Source organism: Camelus bactrianus, chromosome 11 (genome assembly GCF_048773025.1).
Source record: "Camelus bactrianus isolate YW-2024 breed Bactrian camel chromosome 11, ASM4877302v1, whole genome shotgun sequence".
NCBI lineage: Eukaryota > Metazoa > Chordata > Mammalia > Artiodactyla > Camelidae > Camelus > Camelus bactrianus.
In genome coordinates, this window is record NC_133549.1 from 13,186,592 (window position 1) to 13,211,355 (window position 24,764).

A 24,764-nucleotide genomic window follows, 5' to 3' on the forward strand; every position below is an offset into this window, starting at 1 on the left:
TTAATAAGTAATTATAGGCAGACTGACATGTATCCTGGTTAGAAGCTTTTCTCGAAGGTAGTGTCTCCACGGCCAAGGCTTTTCCAGAAAGAAGCTGGTGAGCACCCCTCTCTTTCCTACTGGAACCCACGAAGGATGCCTCGTAGGTAATCACCCATCCCCAGTAGACAACACACCTTCGGGGAGGCCTGAAATGACTGCCCCATCCCCTGCAAGCCCACAACAGCTCTCGCTGTGAAACAACGAGCTTAATCCACGACAGAGAGTCTCAAAAATGTCTTTTTTAGCTTCAAAAAAACCCAAAAAACAAAAAATGGAGAGTGTGGCCTGATGGAGACAGAGGATGACTCTGCGCAGCAGGAGAGTGCCAGGCCGTGAGGTCAGGCCCGGGGGCTGGTGGCAGGCAGACCCCTCACCCCGGGAGGGGGGCCGCTGCCCCCAGACTGTGATGCTTCTGCCGAGGGGAGTGTCCGAGCGGTGGTCCCCGCGCTGCTCAGGGTGGTGCTCAGGGAGGGGCTGCTTGAGTGGAGTAGGAACACCACACCCACGTGGGAGGAACTCATCTCCAATCCTGGGACCTACAGAACTGTGCTTCCTGGCTACGGGAAGAGCTCGCTGGCCTCCCCAGAAACTCCCAAACCCAGACGAGGCAGGAAGGAAAGTCGGATTTCCACGCACCAGCACTTAAGGGACAGGCAGCTGACCGGGGTGTCCCCCGAGCTGTGGGCTTTCCATCATGTGCACACTCAAGTGTGAAACACACACACACACACACACACACACTGTCATGGGCTGAATTGTCCCCCAATGTTCATATGTGGAAGTCCTAGTCCCCAGGACCTCTGAAGGTGACTGTCCTTGGAGATGGGCCTTTGAAGAGGTGACTAAGGTAAAATGAGGTCCCTGGGGTGGCCCTGATCCAGTCTGACTGGGGTCGGGATGAGGCGAGGAGGTGGGGGCACAGACAAACACAGAGGGAAACCGCGTAAGACACAGGAGAAGACAGCCGTCTGCTGGCCACCCTGGAGCCAGCTTGGCTGCTGACGGAGGCCAGGCCTAAGCTCAAGCCTTGTGATGCAGGCAACTATATTCCATAGCTCGTAGTAACCTAGGATGCAAGAGAATCTGAAAAAGAGTATGTATGTGTACAACTGAATCACTACGCTGCACACCAGAAACTAACACAATGTTGTAAGTCAGCTCTATCTCAATAAAGAATAAGGAAGAGAAAAACAGAAAGAAAGAAAGAAGAAGGCCTGTGATGGCCTGAAAGCCACGCCCTCTCCCCTCACAACTCTGAGAAGACACACCTCCTGCGGGCGCTGTGGGCCAAGGCCTCCGCCCGCACACACTGAGAAGCCCACGGGAGAAGCAAGGCTTCCCCAGCGTCTCCGTAGGTGAAGGCCGGGCACGTGGGTGCTGAGCAGAAGGGGGACCCTCCATGAGATGCGTGTGAGCAGGGAAGCCGGGTCTCCCCGAGCCCCTCCCAGCTGGAGCGTGGCCGCCCCGCCTGGTACCCGAGCATCGAGCATCGTAGCCCTGGTCTCCTTAGCAGCACATGGCCGGCCAGGCAGGGCCCCACAGTGGGCAGGGATCCTGTTTCTCTTTACCCTGCTCCATCCCTCGTTCTCCCACATCAGAAGTGCCTGATCAATATTCGCTGATTGAACGAACGCATCTGGGGCGGCTTTGCACACACACGTACATGCACACATGCACACGCGCTCACAGAGGGACAGAGCGGGGTGAACAGGGATCTCCTCACAGATGAAGCCAGTGAGAAAGAAACCCAGCAGAAGGGAAAGGAAAAGAATCATAAACTGGCAGTCGGGTCTGAGACCTGACCGTGGGCGAGGTCTGCTTGCAAAACTCATCGCTTGTGTTGAGTCCAGACAGGTCACAGACGCGGCCAGAACTGGCCCCTGCACGTCCGCTCTGCTGTGGGTCTGGCCTGGCGTCTAATTTGGCTAATTTGGATCTGGCCCTGGTGGTGCACCACGGGGGCAGGGGTCACCTTCACCCGAAGTGAGGCTGGGTTTGGTTTCACTTACTGTGTGTGGAGAAGTCCTTCCTTCGCAGCTTTCAGCTCCGGAAACGTTCTGCATAATGTCACACCCAGGGTCACAGGGCACCTTGCACAAGAGTTCACCGCCATGTGACCAGGCTGGGGCCTGGCGGCCCAGGACTGGGTTAAGACCTAGTCCTCCTCCCCAGACTCCTCTTCACCTGGGCTTGGCTCCTCCGTTTCAACAGGGCACCAGGTAATTCCAGGACCCGAGGCCCAGCGATCGGCCGAGTGGGGCTGGCTAACCTCCTGTGTCTGTGCAGCCACTGTATTCCTGGACTGTGTGCAGTTTTGAATCAGTGGGCTACTGCTGCCCTCTAGGACCAAGAAACAGGTCCTGAGAGCAGCTCCCAGACAGGCAAGCGTTGCAGACAAAACCAGGCAAAACTTTGCAGGGAGAGCCTCGTGTGAGCGGTTGCCAAGTGGACAGTCACAGAGGCCACGCCGCAGGCCGCGCAGGAGACGCCGAAGCTGAGAAAAGTGGAGAGACGCAGCCAGCGAAGAGGGAAAGCCGGGGCTTGAACCTGGGTCTCCAGGCTCCAGATCCGTGTTCCTTTCAGCCTTCCATAAGGCCCCAGTTGTAAACGATGAGCGGTTCCCGGACAAACCTCCTCCTTGGAAGTCAGCCCTGGAGAAGAGAGATGGCCCCATGGACGGTTTACTCCGCTCCAGCGGGAGCCGCCTGCCCGGTGTGATCAGCCCCACGGGCAGCCTTCGCTCGTGCCGAGCTCCTGGCTGAGGACCGGCGTCAGCTGAGGCCCCGGCGAGGCACCGTGTAAACACATCGAGGGTAAAATCACAGGTGTTGGGTCCTCCCGCTCAGCACAGCCAGGCGGGCGGGCGCCTTCTTATATTCTTACAAAGCAAACAATGCATTTTATTGTAACAAACGTTCACTGTGAAGGGGTGAAGGGGGTCAGAAGGTACAAACTTCCAGTTTTAAAGTCAGTCAGCCCCCGGGATGTAACATACGGCGTGGTGACTACAGTCAATAATACTGTGTTGTGTGTTTGAAAGTTGCCAAGAGGCAGGTGGGTGTAGCTCAGTGGTAGAGCGCACGATTAGCGTGCACGAGGTCCTGGGTTCAGTCCCCAGTCTCTCCATCAGAATAAATAAACCTAATTAACTTCCCCACCAAAAAAAAAAAAAATTTTTTTTTCAAGTTCTTATCACAAGGGGAAAAAGAATTGTAACTGTGTGTGTGACACACATTCACTACCTATTGTGGTGATCCTTTCACAACCGTTATGCTGCACACCTGAAACCAATGTAATGTGTCAATTATATCTCAGTAAAAGTGTTTAAAAATAGCAGTGAAGTTTAGTCAGTAACATGTAAACACTGGGGGGACCTTTGGACAGTAAGTGAATAAAATCATACGGCAAAGGGAGTGTAATCATTAACAACACCCACGCTGAAACTCCTCGCTCCCTAAGACGGGGTCTTTTACGTTTTCACAGGACTTGTGAACAATGAGCTGTTGCTACACCGGCCTGGCGGGAGGAGGTCAGCTTCATCTTGGCCAAAACTCCTAGATGTGAAAGTAAATTCTATAAAAATTACAGGGGTGACCAACAACTTCTAGCTTTTCAAAACAGAGGAATTGTTCCTCAGTCATGGCACTGGGGTTTATCCATGGCAAGAAGCACTTAGGAAATCAAAATATTAAAGGACAAAGATCATAGCCGAAATGGTCATAAAAGCCAGGGGAAAACTCTGCTAAAGGAGTCTCCACTCCAACTGCCCATCCTTCCCTCCCCAGCAGCATATTTAGTTCTGTAAGAAATGACCAAATTGTCTTCAAAGTGTCTGGTCTGTTTTGCATTCCCATAGCAATTAGCACAAGTTCCCGTTGCCCCACATCTCTGCCAGCATTTGGTGGTGTCAGTGTTCTGGAGTTTGGCCATTTGAATAGGGACGTAGCAGCACCTCAGCACTGTTCTAGTTTATACTTCCCCAGTTGTATACGGTGCTGAGCGTCTTTTCGTGTGATATTTGCCATCTATAGATCTTCTTTGGTAAAGTATCTGTTTAGCTCTTTTGCCCATTTTTAAAACTGGGCCATTTGTTTTCTTACTGTTGAGTTTTAAGTGCTCGTTGTGTATTTTAGATACCAGTCCTTTATCAGATGTGTGTTTTGCAAATGTTTTCTCCCAGTCTGTGACCTGTCTCCTCTTTTCAGACACTCAGGAGGGCCGATGAGGACAGACACCCTGTGTCTCCCAGGCTGTGCTCCGTGTGCGCCCCGCTCTCTGGGCAGCAGGCTGACGGGTGGGGCCGCGTCTAGGCAATGGGAGGGAGTTTGGGAGGAGTGTCTTTTGGGTGGGGGCGTTTCCCCTTCCATTGCACCAGCTCCATGCATCCCTCTGTCCATCCAGCCAATATGTAAGGTGTGCGTGTTACATCCCCTGCATGATTCTGGACGTTGAGAAAGCAAAGGTGAGTCAGATGGAGTCCCCACTTTCAATAAATGCACAGGCCAGTCTGGAAGGAGGAGGAAGACGTGGGTCATTTCAGCGCAGGGTGAGAAGTGGCCGGGGGGAGGGAAGGGTGGGTGCCGCGGGGGAGGGGACGGTGGCGATGACAGGGGGAGAAAGAGGATCAGGGTGAAGGTGTCCAGGACCCCGGGCAGGGAGCACCCCCTGCCGGGCAGAGCCTGCTGTAGGCGATCCCGGGAGCGGTCCCTCCCCAGAGGGCAAAGGGAGGTCTCTCCACACCGCACTTTCACTGTCGCCGCCACAGCTTCCTCTTTGTCACTTTCACGGGGTCCCCAAACAGGAACTGCTGTGAAGCCCTGCGTCGCCCTGGGTGGCACAGCTCCGGAGACGGGTAAGGGGCCTTCACCCCCGGGGGACAACCGGCAGCGCCCTCTTCAGGGCAGCAGCGACGACCACGCTCCGCGGAGGACCCTGGGGCGCGGCGGGCGGGAGCACGGGGGCTCCCGCGGGGGCGGCAGCCCCTCCCCCGCCCCGCCCCCGCAAGGCGCCCCGGGGAGGGCGGCATTACTCCACAGCCAGGACGGTTGTGAAGGGGAAGCAAGGCACTTCCCATCGGCAGGGTTCTGCAACCGGCGTGGGGGGGGGGGGGCGATGTCCTTCCCCACCGCTCGCTCAGCCGAGGTTCTTCCCGCCTCAAAGGTAACGCATAGCTTCCAGTAAAGCACTCTGCTGACGGTGGAGGATGGTCTATGCTGAGAAGTTAGACCCCTTCTCACTGACCCACCAACACGTCAAGCCCCCCCGCCCCCCGAGAATCCGTGTGACCAACTTCTTGTGTCACCTCCTGGCTGTCCCTAAGTGCAAAACACGCATGGTCCTGGTTGTACCGACACAGGCGGCAGGATACACCGTGTGCAATGGCTTCCTTACTCACTTCCCCCGGCATTTTGAACATCTTCCCATGTTACTAAAGATCACCCGATTTGTTTTGATTTTATCAATCCTTGTCTCTTTAAAATAAATTAACTTTATTTATTTATTTGCAGGGTGAGATAATTTGGTTTACTTTTTGTTTTTTTGGATGGAGGTACTGGGGGTTGAACCCAGGACCTCGTGCATGCTAGGCATGCGCTCTGCCACTGAGCTATCCCTCCCCCACCCCCATCTCTTTTTTAAGGCAACTACTTATGCAAACGAAGGCCCTAAACAAGAACTGACTGAGGGCTGTTGGCCACTTAGTAGCAAGAAGAGACCACAGAGGGAAGTGGAAAGAGTAGCAGACAAATCAAGCCCGGGTTCCAGCATGCTTGCTGTGCCAACTTTGAGATTTCTCTACCTCTCTGGGCTCAGATGACACATCAAAAAAAAAAAAAAAAATGCGGATTATACTTGATGTAAGTCAAGGATCAGAGTAATAGTTACTCAAGAATTGCAGCTCTTCTTAAATAAATGGAGAGACATCCCATGTTGGTGGATTAGAAGCCTCAGTGTTCTGAAGAATTAAGCAATTCTCCCCAAATTGATCTACAGATGTATCTCATCCCCATCAATATTATCTTAGGGCCTCTGATTTAGACCTGGGCTAACCCTGCCTGACACACAGGGGTTCTGAGTTCTGAAGTTAAGTCAGAGAAAAACAAATACCATATGGTATCACTTATACGTGGAATCTTAAAAAAATGACACAAATGAACTTATTTACAAAACAGAAACTCAGATGTAGAAAACAAACTTATGGTTGCCAAAGAGGAGGGGGGAGGGACAGATTAGGAGTTCAGGATTAGCGGACACAAACCACTGTATATAAAATAGGTAAACAACAAAGTCCTACTGTTTAGCACAGGGAACCATATTCAAACTCTTGTAATGGAAAATAATCAGAAAAAGAATATATGTATGTATAACTGAATCACTTTGCTGTACACCTGAAACTAACACAACATTGTAAATCAACCATACTTCAGTAAAAATTTTTTAAAGTGATGCTCATGTGCACGTTTATTTAAGTGGAAAACAAAAATACCTAAAAGTATATTTATCAGGATCCCACTTTTGTTGCTGTTTTTTTTTTGTTTGTTTGTTTGTTTTTACAAAATATATATAACACGATTCTGTGTGTGTATATGTACATTTTTGGGATAAGATACAGATGTATTAATGAGATGGTTGCTGAATAATGAGATTTCTCGTGTTTTCTTGTTCTTGTACATCACTTTTCTTTTCCAGTTCTCTAAATGCAAATGCATTAAATACAAAGAAATAATAAAGTGAGATAAAGTAAAACTTCATTTCCACTGAAAATATTTTGTGAGAGGGGAGGTGGGAAGGATGTACCTTTAGCACAAACCAGACTGTGCCCTGATACGAAGGGCGTGACCTCTGCTGAGTGACTTCACTTTGGGCCTCAGTTTCCTGAGTTGCACAATGTGCAGGAGAAATTCTACTTCACCAGGTGATTCTGAGGAAGGAACCCCATTTCCCATTTACCTTCAGCAAATGAAAGCGTCTCACCACGGGATCCCTCCTGAGCCCCGTCGCTTCTCTGATCTCTGTAAATTACAGGCCTTAATGTTGGCACTCAGCACTCAGCACCATCTGGTATTAATATGGACTAAGCAGTTAGACACACTTGTGGGTGAGGGCCCCGTCTTGCTTGCAAGGGGCCTGCAGTGTCTGGAATGAGCCTGGGATTCTGTGCGGTCCTCCACTCAGAGACTCTGGGAACCGGTCTCTGGAGAGAAGGATGCTCACGTGAACACGTCTATGTGTCCCTCTCTCACATTTCCGGGACCGAGTGCATAGATGTCTGACTGCAAACACTTAGGGAGTAAGAGGTGACCCTGTGAGAACCGTGCTGGGCTGTTTGGGAGGAAATTTGCATTAAAACGAAGAGGCTGGAACACATTTGGGAGACTAATCTTTAGACTTCCTTTGGTGGCAGGTTAGGTAACTGATCTTAAGAAAGTTCTTGAGTAGCACGATGGGAAAGTGTGAACCGGGCTTCTTTTGGGGAAGTTATCCGGGCATCCAGGCCTGGGATTTTCAACCGCCCACCCCCACCCCCACCCCTACCCCCACCCCTCCGAGCCAGGCCGGCATTGAGCGGCGTCCCCTGCCCTCTAGTGGTCTCTCCTGGAACTGCCTCCGAGGAGACCGCGTCACAGGGGCGGGAAAGCTCACCTGTCCCCACCTGTGCCTTACCGGGGAGCCAACCTCGGCCTGTTTTTCAAGGCTTTTTGGCCCTTCTGTCTCTTAACAGTGTGTTGTTTTCACAAGGGCCCCTCGTAAGGGTCCTCCAAAGTAAGGGAGTCCGCTTTGGGCAGCGCCCCACACCCAGGCTCGGGAGGAGCGGGAAGCAGCCCGTGCCGGCCCTCAGAGCCACAGCCGGGCAGCAGCCGTTCTGCCCGGGATGCGGCGGCGGGGTGGGCGGGGGGCCGGGGGCCGGGGCCCTGCCTCCTCCTCCTCCTCCCAGACCTTCCAGACCTTCGGCCTTCCGATGCGCTCGCTCCAGGACCGGCTAAAAGAATTTTGCACAACCAGGTTTCCGCCGGAGTTCTTATAGGAAACATTTTTCATCACAGGTTTGCTTCGTTAGGAAGAGATGTACCTTCCAGTGCATTGTCCACATTGGCATTTCAAAAACAAACCGGTTCCATCACTCCCCACTCGTATCCCGGGAACCCAGCTACCCCAGCGATTTCCCATCTACCATCAGCTGTTGGAAGGAGATGTGAAACCCTCCGCCTTTCTCTCTGTTTTCCTATTCCCCATAAGATGTAAAGGTAATGAGGTATGTTTTTATCCTGGAAAGTCTTTCAGGGACTACCCTGGACTGAATAACCCAGACTTGAGGGAAGGAAAAGGATGCTGGAGGGAGGTGCCCATCGGGGGAAAGGACAGGGAGCCTGTCGGGCGGTGTAGACCACAGACCTGCAGAGCAGGGAGTAGACGGCGCTGCAGGCCGGAGGAGTGAGGCTGGCGGATTACTCACTCTTCTCAACTCCCTTGCTGGCTCCAGGAGGGCGTGCCTCCCTGGTTGTAGGACCCGGGGTGAGGGCCCCGGGGGGCGGGGCCTGCCCGGGGCTCCGCCCGCTCCCTGGGAGCCTTGCAGGAGGAAGCTGGCAGCCTGGGCGCGGGGCTGCAGCCGGCACATGCGCATCAGCGCCAAGGACACCCTAGGCCCCGGTGACGCAGCGGGGAACGCAGACAGGGTTTTGCGGGTGAGGAATGTCACCTGCCATGGCAGTAAACAAAGGGTGTTGCCGCGACAACCCTCCCCCCCCATGGTGCACCCTGAGGGGATTCAGGACCAGCAAAAGCAGGATGCTGGCCCATTAGATGCTTAGAAGGCGTCGCAAAGGAACGATTCCAGTCAGTGCAGACTCCCGCATCCTCCCATGCACGGAAGAGCACTCCTTCACGTGAGATGTCTGGTTTTCTTCAGCAGTAATCTTACGATGTTCCGACTACTTGTTTGTTGTTTATCTTCAAAAAGTCCCCTCAGAGCCGAGAGGCCGTCTCCCGGGCTTAAGTCCTCAGTAAGTTTGCTGAATAAAACATAATTCTCAACTTCTATGTTGTGCTTTTTATTTTTTATTTTTCTCCCAGTTGGCAATCTCAAGCAAAAGCCAGATGTACTTACATTCGGGTATCTGAGGGAGGTTTAAGGGTATGTGTGAGGTGGGGAACCTCACTGGCGGTGCACAAGGTCCCCAGCTCTCTGTGCCCTCCTCGACACTTGTTAGGCACTTTTTTCACAGCCGTCCTAGTGGGTGTGAAGTGGTATCTAGCTGTGGTTTTGACTGGCTTTTCCCTGATGAATGATGTTGACTATCTTTTCTGGAGCTTATTGGCTCTTTGTATGTCTTCTTTGAAAATATATTTGTTAAAAACCTTTGAGTTTTTGAGTTGGGTTGCTTTTGTTATTGTTGAATTGTAGCTCTTTATATATTCTGGATATTAACCCTTATCAGATGTAAGATTCTGTGGACTGGTTGTCTTTTCACTGTCTTGATGGGCTCTTTTGATGCACAAAAGTTTTTAATTTTGATGAAGACCAATTTGTCTTTTTCTTTGGCTGCTTGTGCCTTTGGTGTCGTATACAAGAAATCATTGCTAAACCCAATGTCGTGAAGAAGTCTTCACTCTGCTGCCCACCCTCCCAACAGCTGAAAGCAGCAATCAGCAATCAGAACCCACAACCCTGATTTTTGATGAGAAATGTCAGCTCCTATTGCTTAAAGTAGGCACCTGGCTCTAGCGGCCACACTAGGAACGTGGGTTGCTGTCCCATGGCTGACTGTCCTGGGGCTGGGTGATGGAGGGTGATATTAAAGGGAGGCTGAAACTGACTGAAATTGACCAAAATTGACCATCCACTTCATCAAGCTCCCTCCTCGGCAGAGAGTTATTTATTCCGACGGCTCCTGCCAGTTCAATGGTTCTTTTGCTAGAGGGATGGATTACTGGAGCTTTAACTCCACCCCTTTCCCTGACGTCACCTGTAGGTAACCAGATTTTATGACCAGAATAAAACACTGTAAGTTTCAGCCCTAACATAGGTTGTCCCCGTCAAAAAACTCACATTGGTGGCTGATTCACTGATGGTCGCTTCACTAGCAGGTCACGTCACGATGCGCCTGTTCCCCTCTCTACAACTGCTGCTCTGAGCGCCCCATTCCTGCAATGCTCCGTCCAAGTCAAAGGCCCGTGCTCACCCACCCAGGGGCGAGCATGGGCAGCACTGACCACCGGTCGCAGCTTAGAGCAGATCAGCGGTCTTACTTCACGGCCAACGTCAGGAAGGCATCTTGGTTTCCTCTAGAAGCAGGGAGGGGAGGAAACCACAGCTCCTCTTCAGAACTGCATCAGGAAACCCTACTGCCTGCAGCAGAAACGTTTCTCAAAAATGAAAACAATGTTTCAAAGGGTGCTTTGAGATCTATGATAGAATTAATCTTTAAGTCAATCACCAGTCCCTCAGTTTGGGGATGTGCTTAGAAAACAGACCATCCTCTGTAACTCTGGGGGCTGAAAAGGGTTTGTGGATTATTAAATGTCTGTCTTTCCATTGTGATTCCACCTCTCAACTTTAAATAGCTTCGTTCAAACAAGGTAGAGGAAACTTTTTTAAGAAAAAAATTTATTTTCTGCACTAGTATTTATACAGCTGTAAACTCAAGGAATCATCCAATACTTGTACAAATCTGGGGGAAGAGTTAATAAGCACCTTCAACGGTTTCCACAGTTTAAGAATTTACCATTTAAAACGGTTTAGAATGAATCTAGTAAAATGAATAAAAGTTATAAAAACTATACAAAAAATTACGACAGAACATTTGATATAGGGGGCGTGATAAATATAAAAATAAAGTGAAGCTAATTTATGGGGTGGAACGATATGAAAAAAAAGATCCATATGTTCTCCAAACCTTGTGATGCTTGGGGATATACCTGCCTCTCAAGTCAAACTCCAATTATTCCGGGAAAGGCTCTCTCTCAATTCAGGCTCCAGTGTGCTGCAGGTAAGGGGGTGGGGGGACTACGTGTGCTGAGCTTTGCAGATAAGCAGAGGGATCGCCCCCTGAAGGAGAAAACCAGGCCATTTCTTCCGCGGTCTTGCGTGTAAGTGTTCTTTGGCAAAGAATATGCTGTTTTCCCTTCGGGGTTATTTAAAAGGTTTTCTTCCCACTTCTGTTAAATCCCCTCCTCTGCCTTTACTCTTGGGTTTTCATTCCTGCTTCTGGTTGATCTCTTTGTGATACTGTCACGGGGTCTTCTCTGCTCCCTCACCCTAGACTTCACTGACTCAACCTCCTGATGCTCAGCTTCCAATCCAAAGTTTCCACTGTTCTAGGACTCTGGGAAGCAGCTCATTAAAAAAAAATAATAACACTAGCTACTCATGTGATCAGGAGATGTTTTCTAAACCAACTGGAGAAACATGAACATGAAACATGGCAATGGTCCTTTTAATTACACCAATGAGCAGTGAAGGGTCGGGGCCATATATAGATATCCAACTTGACCCTCCTGGATTATGTCTTCAGCTGAGAATACGGACAGCAAGGGCCACGGACAGAAGGGGAGACAAAGGAGGAGCAGGGTCATGGCTGGCTGCAGACTGGCTCTCAGGAGTGGAGGCCAGAGGTGAGGGACGACAGGGGGACGTCACTGACACTGGCCCCGGCCCGTGTCTCGGGTGGGTCTCCACGAGGGGGCTGGGCACAGGTGCCATGGTGGGGCTGCGGTGCCCAGGAGACCAGGGGCTGGCATCTAAGCGCTTTGGACACAGGGGGACAATTTGGTGATCTTTGGTATCATTTAAGGCACATCAGTAGAATCCCCATCCTCAAACATCTGACTTGACACCATGCAGTTCCTTCCTACTGGACGCTCCTGTGATGTAAGCCCTTCACTACCAAAGGCCACTGTGGAGATGCCAGTGACGCACCCAGGAGGGGCTGCTCAGTATGACCTACCAAACGCTCATGCGTCCCTGGGACAGGCTGGGCTTTGATCGAAAGGCAAGGCTGGCTCGCTAAAAGGTGGGCCTTCGGCAGGGTGTGGGTGGTACAGGATTCCAGGGTGAAAGGTCAGAAGGATAAAGAGGAAAACCAGAGCACCAAGAGAAGTAAGGGGGGCTAACTCCCTGCCTCCCTCACAGCCTTGCCTAGACGATCCTGGCTGCTGTGTCCAGCAGCTGACTGGACGATGGGCGTCTCGGCGAGGCTGAGCTCGCAAGGCCCCTGGGAAGGGGCAGCGCAGGCCCGGGGAGTGGAGGCTGGGGAAGGGTCTGGAGCGCCGGGACGGCATCTAACCCTCCCTTGGGCTGTGTGGCCTTGTCTGAGGGTTGGGATCAGGGAGGTCTCTGTCTTTGTGTAGCGGCAGGGGCTGTCCCATTCCAGTTGGGGCACAGGCTGGGTTGGGCCTGGGCTTGGTGGCCACAGAGCCACCAGGTCAGGCAGTTTGGACCCTTTCAAGTAGGGTGTGGCTGTGAAATACTTGGAGAGGGAACTCGGCCCCCTGGTCTTCACTTCACTTCAGCTCAATACAGTCAACGCCCAGGGTGTTGTCAGGGCAACGGCAGGTCCTGCCTCCGGGGGTGGCCAAGCAGAGGTGCGTGCAGCCGCCGTTGTTCACAGAGCAGTAGTTGTGACCTGGAAAAGGCAGAAGTCAGCGCGACAGCTCAGGCAGCCTCGCAGTTACTTAACAGACCCCAGGGAGAGGCTTCCAGCTCTGATTAGAACACGAAGCTGGGCTTTCCAGCACAAAGTGCTCTCTGTCTGGCTTGGCCACTTGACTAGGGGACGGGGGTGGGGGGAGCGGGAAGGGGAGCCGGCGAGGAGAGGAGTCTCGCAGAGGCGGCACAGCTCGACTCTGCAGCCAGGCCGCCCAGCTCACCCCAGCTTCTGCCACCGTGAGCTGTGTCGCCTCAGGCAAGCGGCTTCAGCTTCCTTATTTATAAAGTGGGCATAAGACTTGTACCCGCCTCACAGGGTTGCTATGAGGACAAAGTGAACCGGTGAACACAGAGCAGTCAGTACGCTGAGCGACTTGGCACGGGAGCGGTGCCCAGCGTCACGTCCACGCCGGCAACGGTTATTATTGTTAATTACTGTTGGTGCTGTCAGGCCAAATGGATGGACTTTTAAAGCAGCAGAGATCCTAACACTGACGTCCCTGGTCGGAGCCGGAAGGCCGCATACTTCTAGGCCCACTCCAAGAGCCAGTGCTCTTCCTCGCCCTGGCCCACCATCCACTCCTTCCCCTAACGCTTTCCTTCGGTTCACCCGGCTCACCAACGTGTCAGTGAAGACCCTTGGTGGAAGGGACTGTGTCTCACCTGCCACATGACCCGGGCTACCCACAGCCACACAGGGATCAGCCGGAGTGTGGGCTCTGCGCCGGGGCGCCCCCCGCCCCTGACCAGTCAGAGCACCAGGGAGTTACCTTCAGGACACTGAGACAGAGCGGCGGCGATGCCGTACAGCCGGGTCTGCTTGTGAGGGTGGAAGGTGTCCGACTCTTTGGAAACAGCAAGGTCCACAGCAACCACAGAATTCCTACGGAGCCCCAGAGGACAGGTGGTGAGAACACAGCCGATGGCTCGACCTCCTCTCTACAGGGCCGTCTCTTCCGTGGTCTGGGGGATGCACTGGCAGCCACAACAGACACACTGGCCTTGCTTCCCACCCACCCTCCTCTTCCCAGGCGGCGTCAAGCCTGCGCTTCTCTGGCTTCTTAGAACAAGGCCAGCCCTCCAGCTCCAAGTCCCAGGCTGGGCAATGGGCTTTCTACACGGATGCCCCCACCACAGCAGCTAGCGCCGTTTAAACCCCGGCCTCTGCAGGAAGGACTGGTCAAGAGGGCACTTCGGGAACACCGCAGTTAAAGGACTATAATGAAGTTGGGGCACGGAGTGGGGGTTGTGGGCACGGAGCCCACCAGCCGAGTGGCCCAGGCCAGCTCCTGGGGGAAGAACAGACATGCTCAGGAAGTCCAAGTTCGAGGACTCAAAGCTGCCCACCCAGGGGCGTCCGGATAATAAATAGCGCCCCCTGCTTCCCGAGTAGCCCTGCCCGCCCCTCAATTGCCCGCCTCGCCCAGCTCTGGAGGCTGGAAGGGCAGGGCCAGGGGCGACTTGGGAGGGGCGTGGCCCCCAGGGAGGGCGGCAGGGCAGCCCCGGCCCCCGCGCTGCAGCAGCTGACGTACGTCTTCCAGTCTGTGTAATACAGATTCTTCCCATAGCTCGTGACAGCAAAAGGATACTGGAGGCCTTCAAGAACCGTGCGTCTGCTGGGCTGACTGGGCTTCAGGCATTCGGCCCGATGGGTGCCTGTGTGGGGTGGAAACAAGCCGTCTATTGTTCACACAAGAAACGGTCCCTTTGTGTCCAAACGCGAGAGTCAGGCAAGGGTCAAAGTCAGCGGTACGCGCTCAGATCCTGAGAACTTGCTCTTCTAAATGAGAAAGGTGTCTGTTCGTCCTCCCTGGCCCCTCCCACTGGTCAACCCCACCTCCATCCAGCACTACACCTGGTTCTGATGGGGGACGGGAGCCGGGGCAGAGGGACGGTACCCCGTTTCCCCACTCCCGCAGAGGCTGGGAACTGAGTGGGAAGGATGCCATCTCCCAGCTCCCGCTGTAACCCCTCCTCCCTGAAGCCGCTCCAGGCCTCCCCTCCTTGCATTCACAGCCCTCAGAATTGCTAAATTGTTTGTAAATAAGTTCCTTTGTGTTATTTTTTTAGATTCCACATGTAATTGATATTATATGGTATTTTTCTTTCTCCCTCTCACTTAGGATGACAATCTCCAGTTCTGGGTTATTTACAAAACAGAGACAGACTCAGAGACATAAAGAACAAACTTATGGTCACCAGTGGGGAAAAGGGGTGGGGAGGGATAAATTGGGAGTTCAAGATTTGCAGATAGTAACTACCGTATATAAAATAGATAGACAAGTTTCTATCGTACAGCACAGGGAACTGTAGTCAGTATCTTACAGCTACCTATAATGAAAAAGAACATGGAAAAAATATGTGTCTATGGATGACTGAGACATTGTGCTGCACACCAGATATTAATGCAACATTGTAAACTGACTATACTTCAATTGAAAGAAAAAGAAACGGTGACGGGTACAATGCATATCTTAAGGTGAGTCAGAGGAACACACGGAACTCTAAGGGGAAACATATTCATGAAAAACCACAGCTTCAGGTTAGGGATTCTGATGACTAAAGCCTTGCCTGCTCCTCCAGGTCAGGTGGATGTCAGCGTGCACAAAAACTGCTAAACTGCGCCACGGGGTTAGCAGCTGTGCACAGCCTGGCACCAGCGCCCGCGTTAGGACCGACCTAAGGCTCGGGTTTTCATCTAACTGTGCATGTTTTACTCTCTGCATCCCCCGTGGCACCTGACAGCATCTGGGACAAAGCAGGAACTCAGCAGAGATTTGATGGATGATTGACACTCCTCCCTGACCGAGCATCCTGCCCACATCCCTTGCCCGAGGGACACCCCAGATCTGCCCAGGCAAGGGCCCACAATCAGAGCTGCATGACTTTACCTGTCTAAACATTTGGGGACAAGCAGGAGCTACAAGACTATAAGTCAGAGAATTGCTCAGTGTCAGGATGAGGACCGGCTCTGGGGGTCAGCAGACTTTGTCTTTAAAGGGCCAGATAGTAACTATTTTAGGTTTTCTGGGCCAAGAGGCAAAATTGAGGACCTCATATAAGCATTGATATAACCTTTTAAAATGTAACATTCAAACATGTAAAAACCGTTTATAGCTCCCAGGGTTATACCAAAACAGGCCACAGGTTGGATTTGGCCCAGGGGCTGTCGTTTGCTGGCCTAGAAGATGGAGAGCTCTCCCTGGACTGCGCCAAGCCCAGGGAAACAACATTTCAGAGCAAAGATATGCAGCTGTTTTTGTGTAGAGGAAAAAAACAGTTATCTTAAGCTCTCTTCCCTATAACAGATACTCCTATGTACCAACGGGGCTGGATCACTCTGGGTAACAATACTTGGTCGAAAACAAAGCACTGTTCCCACCCAGGAGCCAGGCCTGGGGCTTGGCATCACCTGCGTCCACCCAGCAGAGCAGAGATGAGTAGGCATCAAAGGTGAGCCCGTTGGGCAAGCCCAGGTCGTCCTGCACAAGGATCCTCCGGTGTGTGCCGTCCATGTAGGAAGCTTCAATTTTGGGGCTGTCTCTGTTCCAATCTGTCCAATAAAGGTTCCTGGAGGGGAGGAGTGGGGAGAAGGAGGAAGAGAGATCATGAAGACGCAGGAGAAAACGTTCACGGAACCCCCGATGAAGACGAGAGCAGACGCTGAAGCACAGAATGGCTAAGACACGTGGAGGTGGTAAGACACATTTTCCTTCGCAAAGACACTTGGATTGGGTTCTTCGCTTGAAACTGCCTACTCTGTTACTAATGATTTCACTTCCCTTAAGCGTAAGTGACATAAACCTGTGGCAATCCCACCTGCTGTCACCACACAGGAAGGCAGAGCTGACCCAGGAGCTGGGCGCAGGAGCGGATGCTGGCAGAGGCGGTGATCATGGCACCTGCCGCCAGGAGGCGCCACAGAACAAGGGCTGCGGTCTCCAAGGGAAGGAGCCACGGGCCTGGTGTGTGAGATGCAGAGCTTGCAGTGAGGGGAAGGGGGAGAGAGAGAGCACTGTGTGCTGACGAAACCCACAGGAGGGGTCTCCAAGGTGTCCACGTGGGGTTGGCCCCCAGGAGGGAGCCCCTGGGATACATTTATGCTCCCCTGATGCTCGTCTGGGGCTGATACAACCCAGGTGTTGATCCACATTCAACCCAAATGGAAATATCAAACTTCTCTCGGTAAAAGACTTGAGTGTGGAACGTGGTGTAAACGTTCTGGCGTTTCTCCATGTATCTACAAGCCACTGGCTGTAACCCATTCATCCTAAACGCACTCATGGCAGGAGAGCAATGCGGGAGTTACAGCCTGACATTTGAGAAGCTCCAAAAGGGGCGGATACAAGCGGAACAGGTGCACACACAGATCTACAGAGATACCCTCTCACGGAATCCGCTACGATGCCTCTGGGATTCACCAAATCGGTCTCAAACAGCACCCGGCGCTGGGAGCCATCCAGCTTTGCCACTTCGATCCGATCCAGGTGAGAATCCGTCCAGAAGATGTTGCGGCCAAGATGGTCAAGAGCGATGCCTTCTGGGCTTCCGAGATCTAGAGGCCAACACAGAGCACTACTGGGGTGGTTTTTTGCTTTTTTTAGCAGGTAAGATTACTGATTTCTGATTACTCAGTGCTACTCCACCTGGAGTCTAGTCCTTGCACGTTGAGAAAACAAATGGCGATGGGAAGTGCTTGTTGTTTATAAGTAACACTTGGCCGCAAGCTAAAAAAAGCCGCTAGGTCCCTTGATGGACAGCCACCCTGCGCACCGCCTTGGGCCCACAGTGATGCGGAAGCCGTGGCCCCGCCTTCGAGGAGCCCACAGCCAATCACAATTCAGACCGAGTTCCGGGTTCTGTGGGGGCATGGAGCCTGGGGAGACCAGGGAAAGATTCCCGGGGCCGTCACACCTCGCAAAGCTGGCTCCTGAAGTAACAAAGGGACTTTGTCAGGTAAAGATCCTGGATCACGGTTTTCCAGGTAGAGGGACCAGCACATAGGTATAAAGGAAGACTGGACGTGGCTTGAAGTGAGCTGTTCATAATTTTGTATGGCTGCAGACCACGAGGGTGGAAGGCGGCCAGAGATGAAGGTAGGTGCCCATGTTCATGAGCTTACAGCTTCTCCCACAGGCCAAGGGGAGGCACTGGAAGATCTGAAGATGGGGAGATGGACAAACAGACTTGCTACTTGCTAATGGGGAAAAAAGTCATTTCAGAGAAATGATATATACAAGAAATCAGAGCTGTTATCACTTTTATACGAGTATTAGGAGTATAAAGATAGGGTGTCAGTGATTGCAGATAACTCCTCAGAAGTCTTTGCCAGGTTGTAAGTAACTGATTTGCAAGCCAGGGGTTGCCACGAGGTAAACGGACCGCAATGTGAACCTTCAACGTCCCCCTAACCTAATCAGAAGTCCGAGATCACAACGGTGTCCTGACTATAGATGCAATCAAAATAAAAGTTAAAACCCCACCAGGGTTTTACTGGTGTCACCTGGGATTCTGTCCCCACTGCTGACTACAGAATTCAAGGTCACCTGGCAGGGCTGGCAGGGCAAACAGGAAGGAGAAGAGCCGGGGGTGGAGCTGCCCTGACCCTGGGACCCGGGAGAAAGAAACCAGCCCAGCACTGTGTTCTCCCCTCAACACAGAAGCAATCCCGACCCCCGGCCCCCTCGGTATGGGCCTTCACTGGACTCCTAACACGACCATGACTGTCAATGCCGGAAACGTCAAAGCCCCCCTTGAAGGACCACCACGATCCAGAGGAAGTTTCTTAAGAATGAGAAACAGCAGTTGAACAAGGTCTTTATTATTCAGACCCAAAGCAAAGTTTTATAAAGTATTCGAATATGTCCCACATCCCTAGAGGCAAAGGGGCCGCTAACCCCTAAAGGCCCCTTCCGACTCTCAGACGCAACCACAAGTCCTTCTGGGGTATATCTGGAAGGAGCACATCCTGTGTGAGGGGCGTCAGTGCTCAGACACGCACAGGATGGCGGGGGGAAGAGCATCTTTCCAGATGCCTGGGGAAGCCTGGGAAGGAACTCCACGTCATGTCCCTTTATAAACAGCCCTGGTCCTGACGCCAAACCCAAGAGCAACCAGACCTCCTCCCCTCACCAGGAGAATACTTCTTTCTGGGCTACAGAGCCAAAGGAAAGGCCTGGAAAGCCTCGCCCTTTGCTGTGAGTCAGGGCAAGACGGGAAGACAGCAGGGAAGTAATATTCTGCACTGTTCATGTCGAAAGGAAACAGAGGATGGTACTTGTTAGAGATATCTGATTAGGACTTGAGCTCAAGGAAAGACAGGGAGGCCCAGAATTCCAACTGCATGAAATTGGCCTGAAATTAGAAAGGAAAGAAAAGATCCCACTGGCTCCTTCACTCACTAGGGGTGTACAACCACATGCACCAGGATGAAGGTTCAAGCGGAAGCTACTTTCTCTCTTTTTAAATTAAAAAAAAAATTTCCCAGTGATCTTTCCTCTGCAAAGATCACATTCCGATTTAATTCTGTGTTTTCACAGCGAGCTTTTGCCTGGTATGTTTCTTAACTGTGCTCACAGCTCTCTTGGATGGTTATCAATTCCAAAAGCAACAGGAAATAGCAGACGATGACCTACTCCCCTCTTCCACTGGGGTTTGAAGTCAAATCATAGATCAGAGCAACAGCATTCTTAACGGTGATAAGATACAAAAAGGCACTTTCAAACTTCTGCCCATTAAAGCAAGAGCCACGAAGACTAGCAGACATTATTTAAATAGCACATTGGCTTCCAGGAAAGAGTGCGAGGTTTATGACCGAAGTCAAACATGCTGAACTCAACCTCAGCTTGACAATCCTGCTGTATCATCTCTTCTAAAGGAGCCAAAGAAGGAAAAACTGGCCCCGGGACGCAGGGACCCTTCCAGAGTATCACTTGCTGGGAAATGTTAAATTGGAAATTGGAAAAGCTATACTCGGCCCTGCGTAAGAAGAAATACCGAAGAGGCTCATATATTTTAAAGATGTATCATTGATTTTGAGGGTTTTCCTGAGGGAACAAGATGATTTTATGTAGCAAATACCACTGGCATGACAGTGTCTTCGGATTGGAAACACTTCCAAATCAGCCGATGAGTCACCGACTTAGCAACATGAAACATGTGGCCTCTTCAGTGCACGAGGATGTTTACAGGTCCTTGGATTTTTGTTGTCATGGGCATTAACCTTGATAAAACATATCCATGTTAAATAGCCTTGACTTGTTGAATGTAAGCGCCTTCCTTTATGCCTATGTGCCGGTCCCACTCCCTGGAAAACCTTTATCCGGGATCTGTGCCTGACAAAGTCCTGTGTGAACAGCCCTTGGCTTAAATCGGCATCTGTAAGTTAAGGGATGGAGGCTGAGTGTCGGGGGTGGCCTGGGCCACAATGCCATGCACTTTTATAATCAGCGATGCGACCAAAAAGCTGAGAAATGTCCGTCAAAGTTCAGCCTGATGTGCTGTCATCGTCCGGTAATCTGACCAAGTGCCAGCGGGGGCGAGGCAGAAAAGAGACCCGCCCCGCCGCGATCTTACAGGGTGAAGTGACAAACCTTCGACTCAGCTGCCTTGGGAGCAGACTCAGCTCTCCAGGACCGTATTCGCCGCCACGTTTCTGACCCTCCCATCTTTTTGATTCCTCTGCCTGTTGCCTTTGGGAAAACCCCAGTGAAGCACCCTGTGCACCACACACTCAGAGACTCAATTCTGGGCTTCGAAGCCAGAGGGAGAAAGGTGTATCCAGACTGGATGGCCGAGTCTGGCCTTCACTATTCATTAAAACTGACTACGTAAGCTTTCAGATAAAGGTACGGACACTGGCTCTGTTTTAATGTTCTCCTTGGGCTAGCAGCAAGTCCCCGCTAAGGTGTTCATGATTTAATGAGTCCCAGAAGGACTCTTCAGAGAAGGCTGGAAAGGGTGGTGTTGAAAGTTGAGAAGCCAGCCCCTCTCCCATTACCATGTCCTGTGAGCAACTCTTCACCGCCCCCTCCACGCCCTCCCAAGAGCCACCTGAGCTGCTGGAAGCAAAACCAAAAAGCAAGAAGGATCCTGGCTTGCCCACCTTGCCGGATGATGGTGGTCGGCTCTCCGCCCTGCAGACTGGCTCTCCCAATGGAAGGCTCGCTGATGTCGGTCCAGTAAACCATCTTGTCCACACAGTCAAAGGCCAGCCCGATGATGACTTTGTCCTGGAAGCACAGAGCAGTGGTGAGAGTGGCCCCCTCCTAGCACGTGAGTGACTAAGGACGGTAGGAACCTTTCATGTGCTTACAGGCATCTGGATACCTTTGAAGATGAAGTGTCTTCAAGTCTTTTGTCCAATTTTTAAATGTTTCTTATTGAGTCATAGGAGTTCTTTACATATTTCAGATGAACATCTTTTGTTATACACATATATTTGTGTGTGTTCCTCTTGGTACAGAGCACTTTTTAATTTTCTTGATGTTTTTGAAGTGTAGCAGTTTTAAATTTTTATTAAGTCCAATTTATTATTTTTTTTCTCTTATGGCTAATGCCTTTTGTATATTGCCTAAGATATCTTTGCTTACCTGAAGATCATTTAAAAAAAACTTAAAAGACATAAATATTGGAAATGAAGAGGTAAAACCACTCTGTTCTAAGACAATGATCATTTACGTAGAAGATTCTGGAGAATCTATAATATTATTTTAACTAACAATTAAATCTAGCAAGGCTGCAAGATGCAAGGTGAATATAAAATTGTATTTCTACACACTAGCATAAAGTAGAATTTTTAAATAATAATGTCTATAACAGCAACAAAAACAAAGAAATTAATAGTAAGTATCTTTAAATGTGCAAGATTCTGTACTAAAGACTACAAAATGCTGCAGAGTGAAATTAAAGAAGACCCAAACAAATGAAGACACAAGTTAGTTTAATGGGTCAATCATAGGATTTAATATCGCTAAGGTATCAATTCTCCCTAAATGGAGGTAAAGGTCCAGTGCCCTCCACGTCAGAATCCCAGCAGGCGTTTTTTTTTTTTCCTTTTTGGTAGAAACTTACAAGCTTACTCTCAAATGTTTCTGGAAATGCAAAGTGAGGCTCTGGGGTCCACACAAGTGGGGGGCCAGGACGATCTCTCACTGGGAGAATCAGGGTTCTCAGCAGACACTTCCCCCAAAAAGGTCAGGGCAAAAAGGACACAGAGACCCAAACCTTCCACCATACCTAAAAAATAACTCAAAATGAATCAGAGATCTAAATGGAAGAGCTAAAACTATAAAACTCTTAAAAGGAAGCCAAGGGGAAGGCTTCAGGACACTGGATTTGGCAATGATTTCCTGGATATGACATCAAAAGCAAAAATACATAAATGGGACTTTATCAAAACTAAGAACATTTGTTCATAAAAGGAAACAAGCACCAGCTCATGGACGGAGAGAAAATATTTCCAAATCACATACCTGATAAGGGGTTAATTATCTAGAATATACAAAAAACTCCGACAACTCAGTAACAACCAAACAATCCAATTACTACATGGGCAACGGCTCTGAGAAGACATTTTTCCAAAGAAGATACATAAATGGTCCATAAGTGCATGAGAAGATGCTCAACACCGCTGATCATCAGAGAAACGCAAATCAAAACCACAGAGAGATACCACTTCACATGTGAGGGCAGCTGCTATTAAAAAAAACAGAAAATAATAAGTGCTGACAAGGTAAAAGGGAAATTGTGGCCTTTGTGCTCTGGTGGTGGGAATACAAAACGGTGCAGCTGCTAAGGAAAACAGTATGGCGGTTCCTCAAAAAATTAAAAATAGAATTACCGTGTAATTCAGCAATTCCACGTCTGGTTTATATTCAAAAGAAGTGAAAGCAAGGACTTGAATATAGAGGTTTGTAAACCCATGTTCATAGCAACTTTATTCACATTATTCAGCATTATTCACAATAGCCAAAAGGTGGAAGCAACCCATGTGTCCGCTGATGGATGAATGGGTAAACAAAATGTGATATATTTTCAATGGAATGTTATTCAGCCTTAAAAAGTCAGGAAATTCTTACACATGCTACAACATGGATGAAACTTACAGATATTATGCAAAGAGAAGTAAACCAGTTACAAAAGGGCAAATACTGTATGATTCCACGTAGAGGAGGGACCCAGAACAGGCAAACTCATAGACAGGAGGTAGAATGGGGGTTGCTAAGGGCTGGGGGTTGGGTTGGGGGGGTGGAGGAAGGAGTTGTTATTTCATGGATACAGAGGTTCAGTTTGGGATGATGAAAAAAGTTCCGGAGACTGACGGTGATGATGGTTGCACAACAATGTAAAAGTACTTAACGGCCTTGAACTCTGCACTTACAAACAGCTGAATGTAAAACTAAGCAGACAGAACACAGTGAGTATTTATCGTGTTGTTTCGGCTCCCTCCCCTCCACCAATCCCACCTCAATCATCTGCTTTTCATAGCTTCCCTTGAGATTTTAGCCTCTTCCCTCGGTCTTGGGGGAACATGAATTTCACAGGGAATTTAAGCCACTCCCACGACCTGGGAGTGTGTGCTAGTGAAGAATGGTGATTACCCTTCGAAGGATTTATGCTTCTGGGAGGCAACAGAACACAAAACTCACGTACTCGTCCCTTCAGCAAATATTTTTTGAGTGCCAAGCACTGTCTGGGGATCTGGGAACACCACTGGGAAACACGTACCTCCACGAAATACAGCAGGCAACATTTTCTGGTCATGCCTGCCTGTATTCTTGGTGGGAAGAGATACACAGGAAACTGAACATATACACTGATATATAATGTATTGAGTAGTGCTGGGTGCTCGATGAAAAACAAAGCAGGATAAATGGAGGTTGTAGTTGAAATAGGGACAGTCTTCTCTCAGAGGTGATGTGCCAGCAGAAATGTGAGTGAAGTGAGCAATGCAAGTGTCTGGAGTGAGAGAACCCCAGATAGGGAGACAGCAAGTGCAAAGGCCCTGAGGTGGGAATGTTTGTGCATGTTGAGGGCCCAGCCAGAAAGCCTGAGGGCTGCAGCTGGTGAGTGAGGATGCAGTGGTAGGGAGTGGGGGTGGGAGAGGTACTCAGAGGCCATGGGAAGAACTGGTTTTTATTCTGCATGAAGGGTGCATCCATCAGAGGGTTTTGTGCTGGATAAGAACGTGAATCCAATCAAGACCACTTTGCAAGAGGCTTCTGAGAAGCATTTTTATTTTGCAGGCTTTTTTGGATCACGTTTCTCCCCTGGTCAGAAAGGAGAGGGGGTGTGGCAGTGTGTGGGGTCTGTGATGTGGTGACGGATGCAGGAAGAGAAAATAAGGCAGGCAGGAAGGACGGGAGGAGGGAAAGGAAAAGGAGAAGAAAGACCGGATGTGGCAAAGAAGCCCAAGCAAAATGTCTACCCAGAATTTTCAAGCAGGCTCTGCAGCCAGAACTGAGGATGACAAGAATTTCTCCTGGACTTTCATCTCCAAGAGCTGACGCCTGCTCACTGTTACTTCTTCACTCCCTAGGGGACCCCGATGGCCTGGCATCCCTGACTGAGTCCATAGCCAGAAGCATCTGGGTCTTAGGTTTGGTTTCCTGGCAGAAGTTCGGGATCACAGATAAAACAATGTCTTTTCAGAAGTGTCTGACTTCTATCTATGGGACCAGAATTCCCCAACTCACAAAACACCTCTCTGAAGCTTTGACAAGCTCTAAGCTAAAGCTCGTTACTGCCTCTGGGCAGATAAGAGGATCCTGTGACCAGCGGCTGTGGAAAGATGAGTCACTTTGCCAATTTAGCAGGAATGGCAAGACCAAACTGCGGATGCACGCAGACACCATAGCAAGCTCACATGACGCCCCCACCCGAAGGGTCAGATACCAAGTGGTCTCTGGAAGGAAGGCCTCCCGTTTCTGCTCCCACTCTCAAGCCTGGCGGGGGAGGAGGGTGGGCTCAGGAATACGGTGGCTTCATCTAGAGATGGACACCAGGGTCACGCAGAACGACAAGGCACCTGGGTCCAGGGGTCCAGCCCCAGTCCCGGGTCTGACTCCCCCCTGCTCGT

At 50.6% G+C, this 24,764-nt stretch overlaps 2 protein-coding genes and 1 long non-coding RNA gene across 4 annotated transcripts in view; 1 reads left to right on the plus strand and 2 right to left on the minus strand.

The window, feature by feature from the left end:
* Window positions 1–2,177, minus strand: part of LYST (lysosomal trafficking regulator) — a 205,077-nt gene extending 202,900 nt beyond the window's left edge. The window contains exon 1 of the mRNA XM_074373251.1: window positions 2,052–2,177. The gene's annotated coding sequence lies outside the window, so the exon portion shown is untranslated. The remainder of the gene's footprint in view (window positions 1–2,051) is intronic.
* On the plus strand, window positions 2,139–7,507 carry LOC123619053 (uncharacterized). Its single transcript, XR_012509960.1, has 3 exons — window positions 2,139–2,261; window positions 2,461–2,855; window positions 3,526–7,507. It is a non-coding gene; the product is annotated as an uncharacterized LOC123619053 (long non-coding RNA).
* A 3,946-nt stretch (window positions 7,508–11,453) lies between these two features.
* Window positions 11,454–24,764, minus strand: part of NID1 (nidogen 1) — a 79,652-nt gene continuing 66,341 nt past the window's right edge. For both annotated transcript variants that reach the window (XM_074373257.1, XM_074373256.1), the window contains 6 exons: window positions 20,790–20,916; window positions 17,069–17,240; window positions 16,098–16,255; window positions 14,218–14,341; window positions 13,456–13,568; window positions 11,454–12,662 (listed from right to left, as the gene is read on the minus strand). In XM_074373257.1, coding sequence (XP_074229358.1) covers window positions 12,541–12,662; window positions 13,456–13,568; window positions 14,218–14,341; window positions 16,098–16,255; window positions 17,069–17,240; window positions 20,790–20,916 — 816 coding nt within the window. In that variant the 3' untranslated portion in view covers window positions 11,454–12,540. The remainder of the gene's footprint in view (window positions 12,663–13,455; window positions 13,569–14,217; window positions 14,342–16,097; window positions 16,256–17,068; window positions 17,241–20,789; window positions 20,917–24,764) is intronic.